The sequence below is a fragment of the Chiloscyllium punctatum genome, chromosome 2 (genome assembly GCF_047496795.1).
Source record: "Chiloscyllium punctatum isolate Juve2018m chromosome 2, sChiPun1.3, whole genome shotgun sequence".
NCBI lineage: Eukaryota > Metazoa > Chordata > Chondrichthyes > Orectolobiformes > Hemiscylliidae > Chiloscyllium > Chiloscyllium punctatum.
The window spans coordinates 86,109,263-86,130,105 of NC_092740.1; the positions used below are offsets into that span (position 1 = coordinate 86,109,263).

Sequence of the window (20,843 nt, forward strand, 5' to 3'; positions counted from 1 at the left end):
CTCTGTCCTCCCTCAATACAGTTGGGATATTCCTTTACTGGTAGTGCAACTTCCCCAAACCCTTCTGCCTCCCTTTTTATCACACCTGAAACACCTAAAACCTGGGACATTCAGCTGCCAGTCCTGTCCATCTTCCAGCCATCGCAATAATGTCACACTTCCAAGTACTAACCAAAGCTCTAAGTTCATCTACTTTGCCTATTATACCTCTTGCATTGAAACACATGCATTTCAGACCACCTCCCCTGCTCTCTTCAGCAGCGTTTCCCTGCCTGTTCTTGTTGTTCTTGCCTTGGTTTCTAACTCTCCTTCAATTTCTGCATCTACCATCCTTCTCTGGTTCCCATCCCCCCAGCCACACTAATTTAAACTCTCCCCAACCATTCTATCAAGTATCCCCCACCAAGGACATCAGTCGCGGTCCTGTCCAAATGTATCCAGTCCAGTTTGTATAGATCCCACATACCACAGAACTGATCCCAATGTCGCACAAATCTGAAACCCTCCCCCTTGCACCATATTTTCAGCCATATGTTCATCATGTATATCCTGCTGTTCCTACTCTGACTAGCTCATGGCACTGATAGTAATCCTAAGATAACCTTTTTGAGGTTCTACATTTCAGTTTTCTTCCAAGATCTTTATAAACTGCTTTTAGGAATTACTCTTTTTTTTAATGTGTACTACAACCACTGGCTGTTCACCCTCCCCCTCCAGAATATCCTGCAACTGCTCCAAGACATCTAGGATCCTACCACCAGGGAGGGAACACACCATCCTGCACTCTTGTTTACGGCCACAGAAACATCCAGCTATTCCCCTTGCGATTGAATCCCCTATAACCAGAGCATTTCTATGCCTTATCTCTCCCTCCCTCTGCAGGAGAGCCAACCATGTGCCATGAATTTCACTGGAGTATCGGAGGCTGAGGGGTGACCTTTTAGAAGTTTATAAAATAATGAGCGGCTTGGATAGGGTGAATATCCAAGGATTTTTTCCCCTGTGTAGGAGGGCCCAAAACTAGAGGGCATAGGTTTAAGGTGAGACGGGCAAGATTTAAAAGGGACTTGAGAGGGGGCAACTTTTTCAGCCTAAGGGTGCTGCGTGTATAGAATGAGCTGCCAGAGGAAATGGTGGAGGCTGGTATAATTACAACATTTAAAAGACATCTGGATGGGCATATGAACAGGAAGGGTTTAGAGGGGTATGAGCCAAATGCTGGCAAATTTAGGATATCTGGTCAGCATGGATGAGTTGAACCGAAGACTCTGTTTCCATACCTCTGAATACTTTTCTATGACTCTGAATACTTTTATTAAAGTTGAGTTATTTCAGATATTATCTTTGCCTCAGCACTGATTCTTGTGTGACATGTGGATGAATCCCAGATTCCAAATAAATGTGCTTTGTTCAATCTTTTCTGTTCAGTTACACCAGACTGCAGTGTGAAGATAACTACATCATTTCATGAATGCAATTTCAGAATAGATGTTAGTAAACCTGATAAAGTGAATAAATAAATTTCCAAAACATTTCAAACTTGGACCCTATTTTCATTTCTCTTCAAAGAACCTGTGCTAAATTCACATTAGAGAACTGTGGTTAGAGCTCTGAGCAAAACGGTTTCCTGTTTGCAGGAGAAAACCGTTGTTCCTCTCGTGGTGATGGCTATTGTCTGTTTTCTTAAAATACTTTTTCTTCTCCCTTTGCTTGCTATAGTGCTGAAGTATTTGTTCCATATTGACCATTTAGAAACGTTCCTTGTCCTCTGAACTACAATCTTCGTGAAGTAAATACTTTTATCACACTTTGAAATGCACAAATTTGAAAATCCCCTGACTGGGATTGTGGAGTGAAAATTGTTTGAAAATTAGTATGTAACATTTAATATGTGCTCATTTTGGGTAAAATGTCTAATAAACAATCCATCAAGCGTGCAGATATAAATAGACAAAGGTGGACTGAAATTGCAGTCAAATCCTCATCTACCAAATCTGATTAAATAGTATGTCCAACATTGACAAAGCACCATAATATTTCAAACCTTGATTCAAATCTCTGAACTAGAGGATTAGACATGCTTAGTGACAACTTGAAAACAGAAAACGTGAGTGTCTTTTTAGTAAAGATAGGACTTCTCAACTTGAGTCTGAGGGTCTACTTCCCAAACCATTTTTTTATAGTGACACCATTTTGAGGCTTGACGATTATGACAACTCTTGATGAGTGGGAGGGAAGAGGAAAAGGTCTTTGCTGCAAGGTGAAATTGTATGTGGGGAAGAGGGGCATGATGGTGATCAGTCTATGATGCGACCCCAGTCAGGGTCCTTTCCCCACTTTGGGAAGCCCTGATCTACTGCAAAAGTAATTGGTTTTTCTTTTCTGTGTTGCAGGTCCAGGCCAAGAGTCCTGTACACAATGTGCTACAGATTACTACCTGGAGGAGTGGAGATGTGTGCTGAGTTGTAGTCTTGGCTACTATATAGATCAGGCATCTGAACGTGGCGAAAAAATATGCAGGAGGCAAGTTGTGATTTTAGAAAATGAAATTAAGAATGACAATGTATTTTGCAATTTCATTCATGTTGCCAAGCATTATTAAACCATGCCAATCTGACAATCCATTGCTTATTCACCACCTGCCCATTGTTGAGAGGACATGTTGAATTATTACCAAGACATGTGGTGGTGTTTTTCAAATTTATTTTTGATGATGGCTAATCTTTTTGTTTGTTTGCTGCACTTTTCGAAGGCCAACATTGTTAAACCTCTGAGGATTTAGCAGTGAGCTAATTTCTCTTTTTACTCAAAAGCACTAACTGGTTTTGCTGAAAAATCCAAGTTAATTGTTCCACTGTTAATATATTCCTTCTCTTTACTTAAACAATTTTCTTTAAATTTGCAATTATGTAAAACCTTTCTCAACCATGGAATGTCCCAAAACATTTTGTCTAGAAGTATTTCTGAAATATAGGCGTTGTTGCAATGTAGGGAAAACATTCAAACGATTGAATGAAAATGTTAGGTATTTGCTGATTTTTAAAAATATTTTAACATTCTAGTTCTAATATGGACTTTGCTGTGTTCCACTTTTCTATTTTCTCCTATTTAAACTATTCAAACAAAATCATAGAGTTTATACAGCACAAAAGGAAACCATTCAGCCTGTTATGCCTCTGGCTGTCGACAAGAACAATTTAGGTAATGCCACTTTCCTACCTTCATCTGTAGCCCTGCAATTGTTTGGTCTCCAGGAAATATTCCAAGTCTCTTTTGGAAGCCACAATTTGAATGTGCCTCCGCCAAACTCTTGGGTGGTGCTTTGTAAATCCTAATTAGTCAGTGTTTAAAAAACACAGCTTTTTTTTTCCAGACACTGGTCCTTGTTCTACCAATCACCATAATGCTTCTCAATTGCTCTATCCATAGGAATAGGTTCTCTCCATTGCACTGTCCAGACCCCTTATGATTTAGAATGTCCGTCTCACATCTCCTTTCAATTTAGCCTTCTGCAAAGAACATGGCTGCGATTTCTTTAACCTAACTGTCTATTGAACTGAAGTTCCTCATTAATGGAACCATGTCTCTGAATCTTACCTTACCCTTTCTAATACCATACATCCTTCATAAAGTGCTTTTTCCAGAAATGAATCCAATATTCCATTTGGGGCCAAACCAGCATTTTAAACAGTTTTATTATAACTTCCTTGAATGTATATTCTATGCTTGTATTTATGAAACAAAGAATCAAGCTGCCTTGGCACCTTCAATGATTTGTGTACACCAGTTCCACTGCTTCTGCTCTCCTTTATTCTACTCTCGCGCGCTGTCTCTCTCTCTCAAGGTCCCCTCTAAGTCACGCAACATCCTGACTTGGAACTGTATTGCCATTCCTTCACTACTGCTGGTTCAAAGGCCTAGAACTCCTTTACTAACAGCACTGAGAACACACATACTCCCCCAAGGAGTCAGTTTACTGCCGCCTTCTCCAAAGATAGTCACAGATGGGCAATAAATACTGGTCTAGCTAACAGTGCCCCACCCTATTAATTAATTATGCATAATTAAATTTAATCTGCCACTGTCTGACATTCCAGCCCTGGTGGCTGGATGCCCTTTTCAAGTTTTAACCTTTTATCCTTCACATAGTTTGCAACATTAGCACATTTTGTCAGCTGCAGATTTTGGTAAACAGCCATATACTGGCAATAATTTGGAATGACCTCACCGAAGAGCTAATACAGATAATGGGCCAAGTGCCCTAATTTTCTGTAACTATCCATCATCCCTTTTGTACAACCCAAAGTGTTAATGTAGTAAAACATAGGAAACACGAGAGGGAAACCTTCCTGTTACTCAGGAAGGGATGTACAACCCAGTCAGATATCTGATGCCACTGTTTCTTGTTAATTCAGAAAGGTCCCACAGCACCAAGAGCCTGTAGACTACAGCACCAAGTCCTGTAGACTACTCACTTAACATTATGAATGTCAGTGGGTTCAACAGATGCAATCATAACATAAACACTAGAACTGCAACCTTGTAGATTTTGGGAGCCTGTTGGTTCAGGTGCTAAATACTTTGTAATCTGCCCTCCCAAAATATGATGATGCAGAAACAGGTTTTCATTTCAGATTTTGGATCAGCAATTACCTTCCATTGAAAAGTCACTTCCTGTCTCCCTGTATGTATTTTGTTTGTATTTACGAAGATATTTATGGGACTTTGGAACAAAATGTAATTTTTTTTCCCCAAGGTGTGATGCAAGCTGTTTAACTTGTGCTGGCCAGGGAGAAAGAAACTGCAGTACCTGTCCAAGTGGGTATAACCTCGAGGGGGGAGTCTGTGTGGTCGGTACTGTTTGCAAAGATGGTGAGTACTGTTGTTTTTGCTTTTGGCTTCAACTCTGCTCATGAGAGGAAGAGAAAATCAGTTCATTTGGCAGCATGAATGTTATTTGACAGCCTCTAACTGAATTCAGCTTCTATTTTATTTGTCAGTAAAAGTTCTACTAAGTTTTTTGTTTTTTAGCTGACACTGCAAAGCATAAGGTACTGTTCAATCACCTGTCAGGAAATGGTTTTGGTATTTGAAAATGGCATGTGGTTTTGATTTGTACTACTTGACTGCAAGTTACTACTCCCACTAATTTCCTTCTATCCATTTAATGATGTGCTGTTTTGATACAGACTGGTAGTTGTCCAGTCACTTGCCCAAAGGCCAGTCTTTCTGCATGTGCCCATAGAATGAGCCATAACAGAAACCCATCCATTTTCATTCAGATTACCATGCTGATTTGTAAGGCATACATGAAATGTCGGAGAAAAACAAATTAATGATTCAGTGAATAAATGCTTAATTAGCAAGGCATATAGGCATAGCATACTTGAACAGGTTGATTCAAAATATATAGGCTCAGTTCAGAGTATATTTTTTAATGAACTGATTACAGCAGAGGTGCTGTTAGGTGAACTGCACTTTGCTTCAGACTCGAAGGTGCAAACATAGTTAGGGATATTGCTGTCCGATTACCCTTATTGTAGGAAGGGTGACTGTGAGGTGAGGATAGTAATTTTCAATTATCAGCAGGGTGTAGTCAACTGCCAGAATCGCATGGGTTGCCTGAATATTGTGTTTTAGATGGGAATATTTGAGTTATACTAAATGGCGAATGATTGAATGTGTATCTTCTTTCTGCATGCTTTGTATTCTGAAATGGTATTATTAAAAGACAATATTTTTGAAAAATTACATGCTGGAGAAGCAATCATTTCTACAGGTTTGGGAAGGTCTTGGATTTCTGTCAGTTTACAGTCCAAAAACAAATCGGCAAAATAATTTCCTTGAATTAAGCTGCCTGCAGGTGAAATATTCAAAGGTCTTTCAAATGAATGTCAGAATATATTTTTATGATGAACATAGAAGACATTTGCATCTCCATCAGTAGTTATTCTTTATTTTAAATGGTCACTCGTATCATTTATAGTGTATACTATGGAGGATTTGATCTATTGCAATTGCAAACATAGATTTTTTTTATTTTATGCCATTGTTTCTAGATTCCTATTTTGCTTTCTTTAATATGATTAAACAGTTCTTTTGTCTGTGGTTTTAATTCACTTTCATGATGTTTTAAACAACTGTTTTCTAATGTCTTCCTGTTTGATCTTTTTTCCTCTTCAAAATGGAATAAAATCAATTCCTGTTTGAAAATAAAATGACGACTTACTTCCTGTCGGACGCAATTGCTTCTGATGAACAAAAAAAATTGTTCTGTCAACCTCTTGACTGATTTCTTCTGCCCTGTCTGAAAATCACCTACTTCGTTCCTCTGCTTCCAACTCCCCTCCACCTTCAAACTTCTGTCTCTGTGATCCCGATCTCTGGAAAGCAACGGAAGAATCGTGGGCCGAGGGAAGTTTCTGCGTCCTCGTGAAAAAGAACAGTCTTTGCCAACGAAAAGTGCTTCAACAACTGTGTTGCAGAACATGTTCACTTAAAGGTTGAACAGATGACCACAGGGTTCCCCCCTCCTTTGCTCCTGTATGCACACATGTAAATTCTTTTAATATTAAAAAATAGAAAGCCACCCTTTCTCCTCCTTCAAGCAGGTGGTGAACTGTGTGACAGAACTTTTATTGGTGAAGCAATTACAACAGACCTACCTTTCACTTCAGGTGTTTACTGTCTGACATCTGGAATAACTAACTTGTCAGTATTTTACTTTTATGACCAAAGTGTGTAATGCCAAACTTTGTATTTGAAAATGAGATATGATTTTCTCTCCATCTCCCACTATCAGACATCTTCTACACACACATACCTATACATACATACACACACACACACACACACACACACACACACACACACACACACAGACATATCTTTCCTGGTTATTTTTGTACAATATTGAAAAGTTTACATGATTCCAACATTGGAAGGTTAGTAAATTAATTGGTGTTTACATTTAAAAATGAATACTTGGAGAAATTCAAACCCCGACAAATACCAATATTGGGTGATTCCAGTTTAGTATGGACAGGTATGTAGGTGAGAAATTATATGCATCTTTCTAGCTGGGAAAAAACAAACTGCTAATCTGCATGTTCATATTAAACCTCTTCTGCAATTGTAACTTACAAAGTTCAGTCTATTTAAACTTTTAATCAATATTAACTAACCACCTGACGCTTTCAATATATTGGTCCGTATGATGCCGATGATCATGCTGTTGTCAGTGATGGAAAATGCTGAGATTCGTATCGATGTTCATGGTAATGATTGTCGCAGAATGTTTTCAAAAGCAGAACAGACAGCAGTTCATGAAGCAATCTCCCCTTTTGCTCTGCAAATGAGTTGTTGGCACTGAATAATCATGTCATTAATGCAAAACCTTGTAATGTCTTTCTGGCTTGCAAGTACTTACAAATTAATCTGCATTCCACTAATATTCTTTGTTCCTTTTAAAGCTTGATTTACTTCTCTCTTCTCTAAACTTATTTGTGTTTGCTCTGGTGTGTTCAGCATTTTAAGTACTGGAAGTTTCTACTTTTCTGGAATTTTAGATCTTACCATTTCAATAATTTAGGATTACTCCCATTTTTGATTACCAAAGTCAGCAGTAACATTCATGAAAGTACGTGCTCAAAATGTGATTTGAGCACAGATTTGGATGAAAAGAAATTCTGACCTAGTTTTATATAAACCAAAATTTGTTCAAATTGAACCGCGATAAGCTGACTCAGGTAATCTTAAGTCTAACCCTATCTTTCTGTGCAGTTAAACACCTGCACAGATTGGTATTTTACTGCCAGAAAGATTGCACATTTCAAATTCTCTATGATCTTCCGTTGTCATGCCACTCACACCTATCTAGATCTCTGGGCTTTAGACTCTGTTAACATGGTCAGTAAAGTGGACTGATGAGCATGGTGAACAGGTTGTCAGACATGTCGGCTAAGATGGAAAAAAAAATTCAAGTTCTCAGGTGCATTGCGCATATGGCGTGGCTCGTTAGCTTTGGGCTGAAATAAATTAAATAGCATGTTTGTGTGCATTTACAAGAAAACCTTTCACTTCAGATTTAGACTGTAGAAATAGGCCAGCTAAATTTAATGTGCAACACAGTATGTTGCACTAATGGTGCTTGGAACATATGGTGACCTGTGTAAGTGTGACTGCAGCTCATCTTCAGGGGACTTTGCTCCCTTTTTAAGGTACAGGGAAAGAAAGCCCAGCAATGAGAGCTTGGGCTTCTAAACAAATACGATCTCATTGGCTGGTGAAGCATAAGGTTCTACCTCGCAGCGCACTCTCTTCTACCATATTCAAATTCAACTTAAATCTTTGAATGACAGCATCATAGGTGTTGGAAAAGCTCCTTTTATCTCAAGGGAGTTGTGTTATCAGAAATTTGTGGTGTACAGGACAAACTCTAGCTAAGACAATGGAACAAATTGCTGTTTTGTATGCTGTGGGCATGGAGACCTCTTTGTTCAAGGGCAGTGAATGCTTGCCTTTATTGATATTTGCTGTTTTTGTTGATTTTCAAATGTTTTTGAAAGGATTGGTTTATGGCAAGACTAGAAGAGGAAATTCACAATGAATTCAGAAAGCAACCCCACTTTTGTTTTCTTTTCCTTGTTCTCCCTACTGCAGCCCTCCCATAATGGTGCTGATTTTTAATTTGACTAATGATGGTGTAGTTTTCCTAATTCATTGCACTAAATGTTTTCTAATTTCTTACACTTATGTCTGCAGTGATTTTTGAAATTGTGCTTGCCCTAATCCAATTTATTATTACACACTCATCACATGTACCGTACCCAACAAAAATCTGAGCTCTCAAGATCCTTTTTTTAACCCCCTTGCCACTTCCAGTGTGCGGATTGTATGATGAAACCCATTTAATTGGACCAAGGCTTTGACAGTGCATGATAGAATGCTGCTCTCCCCGATCCTTCACCACAAATGTGGAGCAAGCATATTCCCACATTGCACTGAGCTATTGGTTATCATTGTTGGATTAAAGGGACCCTCCCTTTTTGCTTATCATTCTTCAAAGTTGATATTTAATGAGAAAGAAATGGAAATTTCCTCCAATTGATCCTTTTATTATATGTGCATTAGCTCCACTATTTAAATACCGCCTTGGTCTCATGGTTTTTAATTAAATTTTAACTTGGTCTGATTTGTTTAAACTTAAGTAAAATGTGTATTCACTATAATGGAAATGGATTGTAAAGATTTTGTCAAATGCTAGCAAAAACAAAACACTATTATGATAAAACAGGCTATAATCTAGTTTACGTTTAGCATAGTGTCATTGAATTCAAGATCACGTTTACTGATGGTTACTGTACATGTGTAAAATGCTCAGTCATTATGTGTAAAATATTGTAGTCCTGTTGTATTGGATAATGCCAAAATCAGTAATTCCATATTTTATTTTTGCTATTAAATTAACCTTTAATTTCATATTTCAGTCTTGGATAAATCTTGTTAAAAGTCTTGTTTAGAATATCACTGTGTGCAAAAGAGCTTTCTATGTTTTAAAAATATGTAGTTTGATAGTTTTAACTGTAAAATTTAAAGCGGCATTAAAATCAGTTCAATAAAGTTTAAAAAGTGTTTTATATACAAATATTGTATTTGTGCTATTATTTGGTGAGGAAGCAAAATATATGGAATTTTTATTATTAGACCATAGACAATAATTTCCCTACATTTAAGTGGTTTCTCAGAAGCTACTGGAGAAATATAATTCAGAAACTGACTGTGTGGACCAGTTAAGAATATCAATCAACAGATAGGAAAGCTGAGTGAACAGACAAATAAAACTGAAAGAGAAGCAAAAATTGCAGGGCGATCTCAATGGGTCTGGCAGTTTTGTGCAGAGAAAGCAGAGTTAATGCCTTCAGAAGGACCATCAGAGTTGGAATGTTAGCTATGCTTTCTCTTTACAGATGCTGCTTAAATCTGTTGAGTTCCTCCAACAATCGGTTTTGGTTTCAGATTACCAATATCTGAAATTCTTTGTTTTGTTTTATGTGAATAATACTCACCAGTTTGCTGTTCCAATAAATGTCCCACTATGTCTTACAGAAACAGTCAGTGAAATCAAAATACATGGCACAACTTGATGTCTGTAACTGTCTCCTGTTATAGAACAGAAAGCTCATCATCTCAAGAGCATTCATTAATTAAGCAAAAGCTGTTAATAGCCTGACATACTGCTTGCCATTAGATATAAGCTTGCATTAATGACTGTTTTCTATTTGTGCCTTGAATTTTGTTTTTTGAGTTTGTGTTAAAATTTAACACGGTTTGTGGTAGTAAGGTTTGGATAGCGCTGGCTGGAGGTAAGGTTGGAATACACGAAAGTTTGATGACCAGCCATTTCTTTTCCATGGACACCAAGTCCAGTTGTGCCATTACATTGATGCCCAACAATTCAGCACAGGCGCAGTGTGGACCTTGGGACGACTGTTACAGGACTAGGTTCCACATCTCTCAGTGCATCTGTATACAGGTTGTCAGCTCACCTAACTTAGAGTAAAAATATCATGTTGACCTTGTGTTAAAATTTTCAGTAACACTTCAGAACATATTTCTTTTTTTAACAAACTTCAATGAGGCATTGCTGCTTCACAGCACCAGGAGCCTGGGTTCAATTCCAACCTCTGGCGACTGTGCAAGCTCTACACAGACGCTCTGTGTGTGTGTGCATGGGTTTCCTTCTGGTACTCCGGTTTCCTCCCACAGTCCGAAGATGTGCAGGTTAGGTGAATTGGCTGTAGATTAGGTGCATTCATCTGAGGTAAATATAACGTATGGGGAATTGGTCTGGGTGGGTTACTCTTCGAGGGAGTTGGTGTGGACTTGATGAGTCAAGGGACCTGTTTCCACACTGTACAGAATCTATAAATAAAAACTGAGCTGAAATAACACTGACCTAGTACAATATAGTTGGTCTGTTGGAAATTTGTATCTCAAAGCTTAATCAACAAATGAAACATCAGTACCTGTTCAATATCTGTGATGCACAAAATAATTTCAAGTATTTGAAATGTTAGTGATGTGTTGAAGTCGACTTCAAAAATGCAATATGTGCGGCAGGGACTGGAGGAAGAATTTAAAGAGCTACTAATAAATTCTCTGTGGTGCTCGTAGCTGATCTGAATAGAATACTGTCATTATAGGACTGACCTAATATAATTTCCAACCTTGTTTTGTTATTGTGGAGTTATAATTTAAGATCACAGTGCAATTATTAAAAAAGAATGCTGTCCCTTTAGTAAATGAATTTACTTGTTGAGACAGTGGTGCAAGGGGTAAAATACTTGTATTCTGACCTGACATGTGAAATTTAAAACATATTATCGCCCCCTGCAAAGCCTCCCTTGTGCGTGCTGTATGTGTTACTTCTGCCCCAGTCCTCCTCCACCCTGCCAATCTCTTCCTGCTTTTTACCAAGAAACTGGAATCTTTCTCAGTCCAGAACCTGCTGACTATTTCCTCACAAATGTTCTGTTAAGTCCCAGGCCAGATTTATAGTGAACTAATAAACACAGTGGCTGAGGGGATGGGAGAGAGTAGTCTCAGCGCTGTTCAACTGTGGGTCTGATTTAAACAGAACCACAACAGCCAATACCGTGGCTGTCTTAAAATCACTTTTTCAATTTGGATGATCAAAGAATTGAAAACAAATTTGAGTGTCAGAGGCCTAGTCTACCAGACTGCCACTTTCAGAACTGGAAATCCTCAGTGCATAAAGGAGAGAAGGGATCTCCTCTCTCTTGAGTGGCAGGAACAGGTCACATACGCAGACTAACCAGGCATGGGTGGAAATAGCTGACATAATCAGCAAAAGCAGTGTGGGGCACTCAGTTTGGATCCAGTGCAGAAGAATTTTCTGACCTGATGAGCTCTGACAAGTTGAGTGCAATCCCCAGTACAATGGACATGACTCTGGTACCTGCTGTTCCTGAATGTGTACTCATGGCATTTATGAACTCCCCTGGTTCAGAACTATCTATGTGCCTACACTGGAACATACAATTTCTGGGCACAGACATCTGGTTTCCTAATATGTTATCACTACTATTGAGGGAACTGTGAATATCACCTGAACTATAGACCATATGGAAGTCAGATAGAGTGGCTACAGTTTATTGTGGGGATTTGTTGCACTGCACACTGTCCAAAAGCATACTGCAAAGTAATTTGTATTGGGAAGTCTGACCACTGCAGTGGCTTGTGCTCTCTGATGTTGGTTCACATGATCTAGTGCCTCTTTAATAATGAAGAAATTGATACAGTGAGATCATCTCTCTCCCCATCACCAGGTCCTAACAGCAGCATGTGTGCTCTGAAAAGCTATAGCTGCATGTTGCAGGCTCATTCTCTGCCAGTACAGATTCAGCCATTGGTGACCATTGTATGCAATAGTTCAGTGTGAAGGGCAAGGCTGGTAGGAATAGAGTACACTCCCTTGACATTGTGGGAAGCCAGAGAAGTGATTGGGTCCCGAGCAAAAATATTCTATCCAATTCTTCTAATGAAGATACATCCTGTTGACCTTGGCATCTCCATTGGCCAGATCATTGCAGACCGTAAAATGGGTATTCCATCATAAGTAACTCCTCTCCTGATCTCCCACAGTTTTCCTCCTTCCAGGCTGAAGCTAGGAGTATGGAAAAGTTCTGTCCGAATTAGTGCAGTTAGATTATCATTTGAGAGGATCGACACTATCCAGGATAACGCAACCCATTTGTCTGGCACTTATTCACTGCTTTCACCACTGGCACACTGTGTGCCTGAGATATTTATAACCTGCAGCATGCACTGCAGCATCCCACCAAAGCCTGTTCAATGCTTCTACAATCTAGGATAATAAGTACAACAAAAATGCGGCCTCTGCAAGTTCCTATCCAAATTATGCACGATCCTGACTTGGAAATATATCATTGCCTTATTGTTCCTTTACAGTACCTTAACAGTACTGTTGACATATCGTCATCATGTGGACTGCAGCAGTTCAAGAAGATGGGCAGTTAGACAAGAACAATCTCATGAATGATTGATTCCTTGAAAATAATTGTCTCTTATGCTGGTTCAATCTCCCACTTCCACTAACCTACTGCAAATATTGTCAACATTAAATGACAACAAAAAGACAAACTGTAGGCACTGTTCACCTACTTGCCCAACAGTTTGTCTATATTTTCTCACGACACGCTGTCAAATTTGTCACATTCAATTTGTCCTTCACAAGTTATTGACAACTGCCCCGAGTGAACCAAGACACATTCATAATGAATATTGTGCTGCCTAGAAGTTTACCCAATACTGACATTGAACCCACTGGTCTGCAATTGCCTGGGTATCTGTTTTATCTTTTGGAACAGACATGTTTTACTGACAGTTCTCCTCCTTTGTGGTCAGATCCTTTATTTCCTTTCTGACTTGTGTCAATATTTTAGGATGCATGTCATTTTTAGAGTTCCAATGATTATTCAGTACTGTCCTTTAACTATTGGATTGCTCTGATGCATCCTGGTGCCCTCCTTTTCCCACTTGTGGCACATTTATGACATGATGATGTAATCATTTTGTATTTCCATAATTCTTTAATTCGTTAGTTTGCTTTTTCACTTTGAGTTAGTCCTATCTTTCTATAACAATATTTACATAATATGTGTATGCAAACTCCTTTATAACATCCTTCTTTATTTGCCAGTTCTTTTTTCCATATCCTGTTGTATTTTACCAATAAGAAATTTGAGGTCATTGAAGGACGAGGAGGTTGAACAGTTCATCCACTTTACCAACAATTTCCACCCCGACCTCAAATTCGCCTGGACTGTCTCAGACTCCCTCTCCTTCCTAGACCTTCCATTTCCATCTCCGGGTGACCGAATCGACACGGACATTTACTATAAACCGACCGACTCCCACAGCTACCTAGACTACACCTCCTCCCACCCTGCCCCTTGTAAAAACGCCATCCCATATTCCCAATTCCTTCATCTCCGCCGTATCTGCTCCCAGGAGGACCAGTTCCAAAACCGTACCACCCAGATGGCCTCCTTCTTCAAGGACCGCAATTTCCCCCCAGACATAGTCGACGAATGCCCTCCACCGCATCTCTTCCACTTCCCGCAACTCCGCCCTTGAGCCCTGCCCCTCCAACCACCACCCAGGACAGAACCCCACTGGTCCTCACCTACCACCCCACCAACTTCCATGTCCAGCGTATTATCCGCCGTCATTTCCGCCACCTCCAAACAGACCCCATCACCAGGGACATATTTCCCTCCCCTCCCCTATCAGCGTTCCAAAAAGACCACTCCCTCCATGACTCCCTTGTCAGGTCCACATCCCCCACCAACCCAATCTCCACTCCTGGCACCTTGCCCTGCAACCACAAGAAATGCAAAACTTGCGCCCACACCTCCCCCCTTACCTCCCTCAAAGGCCCCAAGGGACACTTCCATATCTGCCACAAATTCACCTGCACCTCCACACATATCATCTATTGCATCCGCTGCACCCGATGTGGCCTTCTCTATATTGGGGAGACAGGCCACCTACTTGCGGAACGTTTCAGAGAACACCTCTGGGACACCCGGACCAACCAATCCAACCACCCCGTAGCCCAACACTTCAACTCCCCCTCCCACTTCACCAAGGACATGCAGGTCCTTGGACTCCTCCATCGCCAGACCATGGCAATACGACGGTTGGAGGAAGAGCGCCTCATCTTCCACCTGGGAACCCTCCAACCACAAGGGATGAACTCCGATTTCTCCAGTTTCCTGATTTCCCCTCCCCCCACCTTGTCTCAGTCAAATCCCTCGAACTCAGCACCGCCTTCCTAACCTGCAATCTTCCTGACCTCTCCACCCCTACCCCACTCCGGCCTATCACCCTCACCTTGACCTCCCTCCACCTATCGCATTCCCAACGCCCCTCCCCCAAGTCCCTCCTCCCTACCTTTATCTTAGCCTGCTGGACACACTTTCCTCATTCCTGAAGAAGGGCTGATGCCCGAAACGTCGATTCTCCTGTTCCTTGGATGCTGCCTGACCTGCTGCGCTTTTCCAGCAACACATTTTCAGCTCATTGAAGGACAGTATGATACTGAAATTTGCATGACTTATAGTATGGTAAATTACATCACATGATTCACCAAAGAAAGGTCATACCATTCTGACAATGATTTTGTCATAAAAAAATCTTACTACTTCCCCAGGATGATCTTGAAACTCAAGTACAACTCCCCGCTCCTACTAACTATCTCCTTCAATCATTTTTCTCCTTTGCCACTTCCTCAAGAACCAGACATATTTTGTTTTTCCTTCTGTCACTCTTCTGCTAGAAACTAAATTTTAGCCCAATTTCTTTTAGCCATTCTTTTTACTTTGGAAAATAAATTTATGATTTCAGATACAAAGCTGTAAGCTTCTGACTTGCATTTATAAACAAATCTCCAGAATATACATTATTATAGAAAGCATATTGTAAGCAGTACACAGTCTGCACAAGGATATAAATATGTCATTGAGTGGCAGATGGAGTTTTATATGGGAAACTGAAGAGGTTATCCATTTGGCAGGAAGGGTAGAAAAACTATTATTTAAATGAAGAGAGGCTATAGACTATTACTGTATAAAGTGACCTGGGTGTCCATGCACATTACAATAAAAAGGCAGCAAGTAATTGAGAGTATATATAAAAGTAGGGATGCCTTTCTGAATATTTTGGTCTCTTTAAGAGATAAACTTGCACTGAGGTTCAAAGAAGGTTCACTAGTTGATTCCTGGAATGAAGGAGTTATGCTTTTCTCTGAAGATGAACAGGCTGAGCCTATACCAGAAGGAATTTAGAAAGACTGAGATATGATTTTATTGAAAGATAGAATTTCAAGGGAGCTTGGCAGATCAGGTACTGAGAGGATTTCATTTTGTGGGAGAATCTAAGAAATATGAGACAAAGATGGAGATTAAGAGCTTTCCTATTTTAAAGGAGATGATTTGAACTGTCCTATTTGAAAGTCTTTATCTTAGAGTCATTAATCTTTAGAATGCTGTACCCTATAGAGCAGTGGAAGTTGGGTAATGAATATTTTCATAGCTGGGTTAGATTTTTGATCCACAAGGATTTAAGGGTTATAGACCTGAGCTTTTCCAACCACCTCTGCTTTGTTTCTGGTTTACAGCATCTGCAGTTTTTTCAGTTTTTATTAAGGGTTATAGAAGACGGGCAGAAACTAGACTTGAGGCCACGTTCAGATCAAGCATGATTAAATTGTGCAGGTCTGAGGGCCAAATAGCTTGCTTTTTCTGCAAATTATTTTGCTTATACAGTCTTGCTATATGTATCAAAGCTGATCTCAAGATATTCAGATGTTTCAGGTTTTACAGTTTCTAAATGGAGTTCAGGTTGCACAATTCCAATTATGTATGTTTTTGGAAATCTGGGTTTCTGAAAGACGAGTCATTAGTGCTTTCGTAAATGTTTCTGTTATCACAGCTGTTTAAACAAATCCTGTGTAAATAATTGTTTTGAAATTCTGAAAATAAATCACAGACATTTATCTTTCTTAAGTCCTGTCTCTCAGAAAGTGTCTTTCTGAACTGAGAATTAATATATTTAGCTGACTCTTACTTAAACAAGATAACTTTATAAAGCTTTTTGTCTTTTGATCATTTTTGGAGGATGGGGAAGGGAGAGAAACAGAAAGTAAAATAGTTATACTACAGACACAGATTGACATTACACCTAAGAAAATATATTTCCTATTAAAAATGACAGTTATGATTGTTTCACAGTTTTAAAATTGAACAAAAGGGTTTCCAATATCCAAAATATCTGACCACTTCTCTTTGCATCTATTTCTTGGCTAAGTACGCAAGAGAAGGTTGTACACTGAATTTTAAAAGTCTCACATGAAGCTGCTTTTTAAGATGTGTGGTCAATCCAAATCAATCCAAATTGTATCTAGAACATGAGATTACATCTTACCTGTCTCATTCATATTGGATGAATGAGTGATGTTTCAACTTGATCATCCAAGAAATTGTGTTTACATATTGTGGGCTACATAGACAAGTAAAAGAATAAAAATCTCTTAAGCATGGTAATTTTTGCTTTTGATCTAATTTTGTTTGTTGACATAAAAATGGACAGGATCAGCACTAGCAAAACGAATGGGAATGCCATCAAATCTTGGTCTATCAGGTACTTCAGTGGTCACGAGCTGGGCTTTCCACCAGGAATTGTGTGCCAAGCTGCCTGAGGGTACAGTATCTGTGAACTGCTGCAGCACCACTGTAGAGGCTTTAACAGCTGGTTTCATGGCAATGCAGAAGGCCAGCATTAGGCATGGATGTTACCTTTTTTGTGGGGGAAGCTGGGGGAGGGACGCTCAGATATGGCAAGGGCATGCCATCAGCAACCAAACTCCCACTGCACTGTCTGTGCCCACATTCACCCTCAGGTTGTCTTTTTTTGAGAGTTGAGGATTTTCATGTAATGTTTGCGTATTCAGTGCTTTACTTGTATAACAACCTTTTATATACCAATAATTGATTTCTTCAAACGTTTTGATAAATGTGATCGCTTTTTCACTCTTTTTGTTCTTTGGGGGTGATGATTAATCCCCAATTGCCAGTTATTTATGGGACACAGTAGGTTTATGGTGTATAGTATTAATTCAGAGTAGGACTTAAAATTTAACCATGGCAGTTTGAGAATTTGGTTTTTTATTCAGTCATGAGGTGTGGACCTCCAGGCTGAACCAGCATTTCTGTTCTCTACTTGCCCAGAGGATAGATAAAAGTCAACCACTATGCTGGACATCTGTAAGCCAGACCAGGCAAGTGTTACAACAACAGGTTGGAACCCCAAAATGCTAAGGGTACTTTTAGCCTTTCATTCCAAATCTCTTTTTTGAAAATAAGCCTGCTACAATTTTAAAACAAAACTGCTACATAACAAATTCTATGTTAACACGTAACACCTAAAGGTGTGAAAGAAACATCAAGCAGACTGGACTGTAATCTCTTTAAACTACCAAGGTAACGAGATGAACACAACATTTATGTGAATATAGGAGGTATGTTTAGTAGCTTGCAGATGACAACAAAATTGGAGGTGTAGTGGACAATGAAGAAGATTACCTAAGAGTACAATGGGATCTTGAGCAGATGAGCCAATAGGCTGAGGAGTAGCAGATAGAGTTTAATTTAGATAAATGTGAGGTGCTGTGTTTTGGAAAAGCAAATCTTAGCAGGACTTACACTCCCCAGGACCTTACCATTAAGTGTATAACAGAACAAAGAAACCTTAGAATGCAGGTTCATAGTTCCTTGAAAGTACAGTCGCAGGTAGATAGGATAGTGAACGTGATTTTTGGTATGCTTGCCTTTATTGTTCAGTACATTGAGTACAAGTGTTAGGACATCATGTTGCGGCTGTACAGAACATAGGTTAGGCCACTTTTGGAATATTGCATACAATTCTGGTCTCCTTGCTATAAGAAGGATGTTGTGAAACTTGAAAGGGTTCAGAAAATATTTCCAAGGATGTTGCCAGGGATGGAAGGTTTGAACTGTAGAGAGAGGCTGAATAGGCTGGGGCTATTTTCCTTCTGGCGTCAGAGGCTGAGAGGTTTATAAAGTCACAAGGGGAATGGACAGGATAAATAGACAAGGTCTATTTCCTGAAGAAGGAAACATCAATTCTCCTGTTCCTTGGATGCTGCCTGACCTGCTGCGCTTTTCCAGCAACACATTTTCAACTCTGATCTCCAGCATCTGCAGTCCTCACTTTCTCCTCAAAGGCCTTTTTTCCCCAGAGTAGGGGAGTCCAAAACTAGAAGGCATAGATTTAGGGTGAGAGCGGAAAGATATAAAAGGGACCTAAGAGGCATTTTCATGCAGAGGATAGTGCATTTATGGAATGAGCTGCTAGAGGAAGTGATGAAAGCTGATACAATTGCAACAGTTAAAAGTCAGCTGGATGGGGAATGAATAAGAAGGGTTGAGGGGGTTATGGGCCAAATGCTAGCAAATGGGACTAGATTAATTTAGGATATCTGATTTGCATGGACGATTTGGACTAAAGGGTCTGTCTCCGTGCTGCACAGCTCTATGATTCTATGACACCAGACTCAGCAGCAAGCCACCAATCATGGAGTTTGTACCAAACTGCAGGAGCATTTTGTGTGTTTCCCTTTGAAGAATGCACAAGGAATTTAAAAAGTCTATTGCAACTCTACTGCAGTGTACTAATGGAATTAAATGCTCTTGTGAGCCAGCTTGGGTTTGAACATTAGCTTACTGTGAAGGTCACATTTGGATAATTATTCCCTAGTAGTACCTGTGTTCCAGGAAATGATAATTTTTCGCTCTGAGTGCAATTAAAAATGAAACAGGATGACAGAAGGACTCCCACTCAGCCGGAATACTGTGATTCAATGATGGGCGAAAAACATCAGACGACAGAATCTGAGACTAAAGTTTATGAAACTGACTGTTCAACAATGAATGTCAATGCTAATGGTAACCTCCACAGTAATGTTCAGCTATCTGGTTCCTTGCAAACCATTCTGAGGCTGGTTTTTACCTTTTCGGACTCCACACTTATTTCTAATCTTTGTGTATCTGTATTGTGTTATTAATTCTTCTCGTGTAGTAATGAGTGAAACTACTGTTCTTGTTAATTCAAGAAAGCCTAACTTGAATTGGCCCCTTTGAAAACAGAATGGGTCGGGGAGATGGGAATCCACCAGCGAATGGATTTTTATTTAAATTAACCTTGTTTAATCAAATTGCCTCATGATCAAGACTCCAGCCAAGGAGATGGGTGAATAAAGAAGTGTTCTTTCCTCCTCACCGAAGAATTTAAGAGTTTGGGGTATTCTTTCTGGAACTGGAACTGGAACCTCACCTGGGGTCTGGTTATACCATAAGGTTTCCTTCCCTAAGGCACATTAATAAACTGAGTTTTAATGACAATCAATGATGGTTATGTTAGACTAGTTTTTAAGTCCAGATTTTCATTGAATACAATTTTCACCACCTTCAAACCCATGTTCCCAGAATATTAGTCTGGGATCCTGGATTACTAATCCAGTGACATTACCATGATGGCACTGCCACCATTTCCATTTTAAAACTAAATATGGAAAGACAGATCTCTAAAAGTGAATACCATAGAAATCCAGCTGGTTCATTAACGTCATTTGATGAAGAAAACTGATGAGGCTCATCAGCTCAGTCTCATAATTGACTGCAGTTCCACACCAACATTTAACTGTTCTTTGAAATTGTAGAGCCAGGCATTATATTGCACCAAATTGTTTTACTTAGGGGTCCACTACCTTTGAGATGGACAATAAATGTTGGCTTTTCCATATCAAGAAAGTCAATTATAAATATCAAATGAGTCTTGAGTAGTTTCTTATTGACTTTTTAATCAAATTGTCTCATGATCATGACTCATTATCACATTGGTAAAAGGTATTGAAATGCCTTCTGAATTATAAATGTAAAATGTTAATTTGAGACATGTTAGCGGTAGAGGATTTCAATTGGTTTCCTTGATTAAAAAAAAACTGACAGACTCCCAATTTCCGAATGCTTTTACAAGAGTCCCGCAGGAAAGTCTATGGGTGCAGACAATAGTGTAAAATGATATACCAACTTGATACATCATCTATTAGCCTTTATTATTTTTGTTTCTCTTGGAGTGAATGAAGTTTGCAGAAGCTGTTTAATTGGCACCAGAGAGACTATTACAGACATTCATTTTGCACTGCCATCTGAAATCAA

General features: G+C 39.4%; 1 protein-coding gene across 4 annotated transcripts in view; it reads left to right on the forward strand.

Moving 5' to 3' along the window:
- The window catches only part of pcsk5b (proprotein convertase subtilisin/kexin type 5b), a 375,643-nt gene that overhangs the window by 242,504 nt on the left and 112,296 nt on the right, over positions 1–20,843 (forward strand). For 2 of the 4 annotated variants that reach the window (XM_072585118.1, XM_072585127.1), the window contains exons 19-20: positions 2,394–2,523; positions 4,757–4,872. In XM_072585118.1, coding sequence (XP_072441219.1) covers positions 2,394–2,523; positions 4,757–4,872 — 246 coding nt within the window. Of the gene's footprint in view, positions 1–2,393; positions 2,524–4,756; positions 4,873–6,391; positions 9,647–20,843 lie in introns of those variants that run through there. The other 2 variants (XM_072585146.1, XM_072585137.1) reach the window with 2 other exon arrangements.